The sequence below is a fragment of the Haplochromis burtoni genome, unplaced genomic scaffold (assembly GCF_018398535.1).
Source record: "Haplochromis burtoni strain Fernald_Lab_line unplaced genomic scaffold, NCSU_Asbu1 Contig_682, whole genome shotgun sequence".
Taxonomy (NCBI): domain Eukaryota; kingdom Metazoa; phylum Chordata; class Actinopteri; order Cichliformes; family Cichlidae; genus Haplochromis; species Haplochromis burtoni.
Window position 1 is genome coordinate 126,559 of NW_024583043.1, and position 6,329 is coordinate 132,887.

The 6,329-nt window shown below is 43.8% G+C and overlaps 1 protein-coding gene across 1 annotated transcript in view; it reads right to left on the reverse strand.

The window, feature by feature from the left end:
* Positions 1-6,329, reverse strand: part of slc43a1b (solute carrier family 43 member 1b) — a gene marked incomplete at its 3' end in the record, with an annotated part of 25,200 nt that overhangs the window by 5,036 nt on the left and 13,835 nt on the right. Inside the window, 4 exon segments of the mRNA XM_005949664.3 lie at positions 137-283; positions 1,017-1,159; positions 2,189-2,322; positions 2,697-2,789. Of these exon segments, the coding sequence (XP_005949726.2) occupies positions 137-283; positions 1,017-1,159; positions 2,189-2,322; positions 2,697-2,789 (517 nt within the window).

Below are 6,329 nucleotides of genomic sequence, written 5' to 3' on the forward strand. Positions count from 1 at the left end.
GCTGGAGCCTATCCCAGCTGTCATGGGGCGAGAGGCGGGGTACACCCTGGACAGGTCGCCAGTCTGTCGCAGGGCCAATGAAATAAACCATGGAGCATTTAGGTTTAAAAAATAGAAAATGGACCATTATTCTTACGGTTGGGGTCGCCGTGGGTGACTAGGAACTCCATCATCTTATTCATAGCACCCATGAAGAAGATGAGCCTCAGCTGTGTCATCGCCATGGTGATAAGACTCCACAGGAATATGGGAGAACACACAGAATGACAGAGCGGCACAGACGCTGAAGAAGGAGACAAAGAGAGAAACTGTATGAATGTACATTTAGCCTTTGGTTCAGCAGATACAGACCTCACAGCCGTGCAGGTTCCAGCCAAAACTCTTTCAGTTCACTGAGAGTTCAGGTCCATCGCAGATTCTCGCACAGTTCATTTTGCTGTTCATGGTAGTTTAGTGCACACAAGTCTTTAAAGACTAGAAAGCCCAGGGGTGTAGCTCAGGTGGCAGAGCAGGTCAGCCACTAATCAGAAGGTCGGTGGTTCGATCCCAGGCTGCCTCCTGGCTGCACGCCAAATATCCTTGGGCAAGATACTAACCCCGTATTTGCCTACTGGCGGTGGTCAGAGGGCCCAGTGGTGCCAGTGTCCGGCAGGTGTGGCTGCAGTGTGGCTTGCCATCACCGGTGTGTGAATGTAGTGTAAAGTGATTTGGGGTCCTCAGGGACTGAGTAAAGCACTTTACTAATGCAGGCCAGTTACCATTTTCCCAACACTTTCATCACTGCAGATGCTGGACCACTGGTCGACTCTCCCCTCGTGAGCAAGACCCTGACGGTGTTTTTCTGGACTTAAATCAATTTATTCTGGACTCGGGGCAACACTTAACCATCATCAAAGGCAAGGGAGCCATAGATGACCGCTCGGACGATGGGAGCTTGATTTGTTTGAGAATAAAATCACTGAGAGTGTCGGCAGCAAGCTCAACTTAAACTAAAGCCAAAATAACAAAACAAATACCTTGGGCTGTGCTGTGGGGGTCTGTGTGCTCAGGTACTGTCTGTCTGGATCCCATTGTGTCTTCCATTGCAGTCATGTGGGTGATATTCCTGTCCCCGGTCACGCTGTCCTCTGTCACAACCCCACTTATCTTCACCCTTTTACTGTTAAGAGGAAAAAAACACACAGAATGTAATGGGAAGAGTCATAATGTGCAATTCCCACTATCTCCTCAAAGATGTTTTAAGTTGAAGACTTTTGGAAATACTCATAAAACGTGCCCGAAACCACAGCTGACGTTACTGAATCTGTAAAACTCAGAACACATGGGAAAGGTTCATCATGAAGCCTCGTGACAGCTGACATGAGTGGGTAACATGAAGTCACAACATGAGGAGCGATTCCCCCGTCAATATCTACATTAGTCTGCAGGCAGTGATTTATAGCCTCCTCTCCAGCATTGGAGCAGATAGAAAGCCTAACCGACTGCAATGACTCTGTCCTCTGAGCAGTCTGTGCACAGCTGTCCCAAGTGTTGTTGTCCTGTTCTCTGTGTTTTGTTCATGTCTCTTTCCATTGTGAGCTTTAGTCGACTCTCAGCGCTCTCTGTTCTGCATCCTGCACTCAGGTTTTTGTGTCTTCTCTGGAGAAATCTCTCAGGGAGAATGGAATCACCCCAAACTGGTACCTCTGTGGGAATCCAGGGAGCATCCACGCTCACCACTTCATGCATAATGGACCTTCCATGTGTACGGACATGTGCAGGTGTATATGCATGTATATGTATACATATGCATATTTAGTGTGTACATGTCTATAAATAGAAATAGTAGTGGTACAATAGTTATGTCAAGCTATATAGTTGATGTCTTCCATATTTCCAACCATATCCATAGTCACATACTGTGTATGCTACCGTTGTATGTAGTGTATTATCTTACTTTTTTCATTGATTGTACTTATTTGTATTTTTGTATTTCCTTCTGATATCTGTACCTGAGCTGAGGTGACGCAAAAACGTCCCCGTTGTGGGATCAATAAAGTCTTATCTTATCTTATAGTTCAGATATGATCACTACGCTCTGTAGGAGTGATCATACTGATCACAACTGTCTCATCATGAGACTTGTGTTCTACTTTTAAACGTCTGACACAGTTTCCAGTGTTAATTCGTCTATTCTGTTAAAACTGACGTGTATCTGATGTCTTCGGGTGCAGGGAAAGATTCAGTGGGCCAGTTCAGGAAGCAGTTTAGGATCACAGTGCACGCCATTCCAGTCCAGACCCACATGATGACCCGGAAAGAGACGCCAAGGTCATAAATCACCTGGAGAGGAGGAGGAGGAGTAGGACAGAGAAGCATGAGGGAAGAGATTTCAGGGTTGAGGTGAATAAAGGAAAGGTAAAACGTGTGCATGATGCTGCAAACTTGACCTTTAGTTACTGCTAATGTGAAATCTCACGGCAGTATCCTCCCTTTTATTTCCGCCCAGTGTTGTCTCTTGTTTATGCTTCTTCCTGTTTCCTGTCCACTGTCCTCTCTGTCATCAGCTTTTTGGTCCTTCTGCCCCCTTTGCTTTCTTTCATGTTCCCTACAGTTTACAACCCTTCTGCTACAGTTTAACAAGCAATATCTTTTAGCTTTCAGCCAAGAAAGGTTTTCCACCTTTCAACGAGGTGTGTGAGTGTGTGTGTCTGTACCTTGACACCGGGGAAGGTGACAGCTGAAGAAGCATAGGAGCCAATCATCAGGGAGAGGATGGTTGATCGAATGTTCCCAAACATGTTCGGCAGCTAGATGAGAGAGAGAAACGATCGTGCTGTCACACGTAGCAAATCTGAGTTTCTGTCCAAGGACAAAAGCTTCAGAGCTTTCAACATTTTCTCTACAGTTGTACATTTTAATAAGTGACCAGCAGGTGGCGCTCTTAAAAGCTTTGTACAAACACAGGGGAAAAAAGCCGTGTGTGTATGTGTGTGTGTCTATGGGTTCTTACTATACTGGTGGGGACCAAAATCCAGGTCCCCACGAGGAGAGCAAACCAGACGTGTGTGTGTTTGGGTGTGTGTGTGTGTGTGCACACGTGTGTGTCACTCTAAGTATAGACACACGTGGAACAGTGCCGCCTCATGAATGTGGCTCGGTTACACTACAGGCTGTAACACTCAGTTGAAACTTGCATCAGTTTCATATATTTGGAGGATTACATTTAATACATCATTGGTCTTAATTTATTCAAACATTACTTATGTAGCCAAGCGGCTACACTGTAACTCTGTAGTTAAATTCATTCATTAAGTGTTGCTTAAACAACAAATTAGTGTAAGAGTCAGAGAGTGGAGGGATACATGAAATGGAAATGTGAAAATATTTTTTCTCTACAGGAAGATCTTCAGTTGGTGGTTTGGGTGTAAACTGTACAGCTCTGTAAGACAGAGCCACCGTGACAGCATGCACTGGGCTGTAATATGGTTTCAGTTGTCGTTTTGAAGCATTGGAAAGCTGGTGTCAAATCCACACAGCCGTTCATAATTTTAGTCATGACTGCATTCTGCACTCTGGGGTGAGTTTGGATCCAGCCAAGGGCTCATCCTTTTGCTTTTCTACTGACTAACATCATCTTATTTTAACAAGCTGCACAGTGCATGTCAGGAGAGACTTTAAACAACATGTCCTGTGTTAAGTTACTACAGCGCCTTCCAAATTATTACGCACACAGAGTTTCAAAAGTTTTATAGGTTGTAGAGAATTGAAAATCTTCATTTGTTGAATTTTCAGCATTAGTAGATCAATTTCACTGACATCAAAAGTTATTTCAATCAAAAACATCCTAACAGGTCAAGTCACACATTAACACAGGACCCCTTATTTGTTAGCAGTTTTACAATTCTTGCATCCATGGAAGTTGTTTTTGGAAAGTTTCTGCTTGAATGTCTTTGCAGGATGTCAGAATATCCTCTCAGAGCTGCTGTTTGGATGTGAACGGCCTCCCACCCTCATATTCTTTTACCTGAGGATGCTCCAAAGGTTCTCAGTAGGATTGAGGTCAGGGAAGAATGGGTTCCTCTCCTTTTATGCCGATAGCAGCCAAGGATGCAGAGGTATTCCTCGTAGCATGAAATGGTGCATTGTCTTGCATGAAGATGGTTGTGTTGCAGAAGGAACAGTTCTTCTTTTTGTACCAGGAAGAAAGTGGTCAGTCTGAAACTCCACATACTTTGCAGAGGTCGTTTTCACTCCTTCAGGGACCCTAAAAGGGCCATCCAGCTCTCTCCCCGTGATTCCGGCTCAAAAACGACTCCACTACCTTTTAGCTGATGACACAGCCAGCCATCCACCTCTGCATCCATCTGGACCATCCAGGGTGGCGCTGCACTCATCAGTGACCAAGACTGTTTGAAAATTAGTCTTCATGTAGTTCTGGGCCCACTGCAGCCGTTTCTGCTTGTGAGCATTGGTTAGGGGTGGCCGAATAGAAGGTTTATGCACAGCTGCCAGTCTCTGGAGGATCCTACAGCTTGACGTTCGCAGGGCTCCAGAGGCACCAGCAGCTTGAAATATCTGTTTGCAGCTTTGTAACGGCCTTTTAGCAGCTGCTCTCTGTCAGAAACCTTCATCATTGTGCCTTTATCTGCATGAACCCATGTGTGCTCTGACTCAGCCACAAATCTCTTAACATTATGGTGACCACACTTAAATTTTCGTGAAATATCTGAGGTTTTCATTACGTGTCCAAGGCGGTCAACTATTTCACGCTTTTCAGCAGAGATCATTTTTCCTTCCTAAATTGCTTGAAAATGGAGGCCTGCTTAATAATGTGGAACATCCTCCTTTAGTAGTTTTTCCTTTAATTGGGCTCACCTGGCAAACAAACGATCACAGGTGTCCGAGATTGATTTCAGTGATACAAAGAGTCCTGAGACACAATCCCATCCACGGGTTTAATTGAAAAACAACTTATTTAATCTTTATAACACTTAAACACTATTTGCATAATAATTTGGAACGCGGTGTATATTAACTATGACAGCATGAAGAAGAAGAAGAGTCTCTGTTTTGTCTCAAAGGCTCTGCTCGTGTCGTTTCCTGTGGATCAGCGCTGTCCTGCTCTGATCTTTACACTTACACTGTTGTAGCAGCAGTGGTCATAAGCAGCTGCTGTGTGCCTGTTACATATTTGTATCACAGATATGAATTACACACCTTCATTTCTCACACACCTTCATTCGAAGAACAACAGAAGCTGCACTTGTGTTCACAGACCATCACTACTGGAGGTGTTTCTGAGCCCACTCCCTGATTCAACGGCACCATTGTGCCTGTTCTTAACGCACACACATCCATCAGTTCCAGGTTCGATGGTTGTGCTCGGAGGTTTCTCCACATTCTCAGAATCCTTTGCTTTCACGTACAGTTTACGATGACAGTCTTCACAGTTTCACACTGACGGACATTATTCTGAGATATCTGATATCTGGTTATTTATCTATTTTTCACTTCTGTTACTGACCTGTGGTCAGTTAACCTGATGAGTCACTGTTCTGTTTTAAATATGTTCACATGCTAATGAGACAAATAAGAGGAAATTGTATTTCTATTGTTATACATCAGAAAATTGTGAAGCTTTTATTTTGACATCCGAATAGACAGGAAAGCCTTTATTTTGACATGTGCATAGACAGGAACAGTGGGGAAAGCATGGCTACACCTTTAAAATCTTTTGAGTTGAATCCAAAATACTCCTTCAGAAAGCAAAAGTGTTAGGTGTGGCTGTGTGCAGGCAGGAATAGGACCCAAGTACAGGCCTAACGAGACAAGGGGAAGCAAAACCAGACACATTAACATCAGACATGGACTTTCAAAGTAAAACAGGAAACATAACACAGACTCACGGGCAGGCACTATAACAAAAGGGAACAGAGACGTGGGAACAGGGCAGACACAAACACTGACTGAACACGGGGATATAGGAACTTAAGATACACATAGACGCGAACTAGACAAGGGGATGCAGGTGATAGGGGAGACAGAGCAACTAAAGAAGACAGAGACCTAAGCCATAAGACAGAACTCAAAGAAACCAAAAACTAGACAGTATAAATAATATCTAAACTCAAAAACCCTGGGTCGAGACCCAGCATCCTAACAAAAAGTAAGTTCAGTCAGTTCTTTGTATATTAGACAATTAGTAATGGGGTGTTTGAGACATTATTTTGTACCTTCCTTGAAGTGCAGTAGTTATAGGTCGTAGCTTCTGAGCTAATGATACAAGTGTACACTTGCCCACTACCTGCTTATTGTTCTTTGTATTAATATCAGATTGTATATCTACA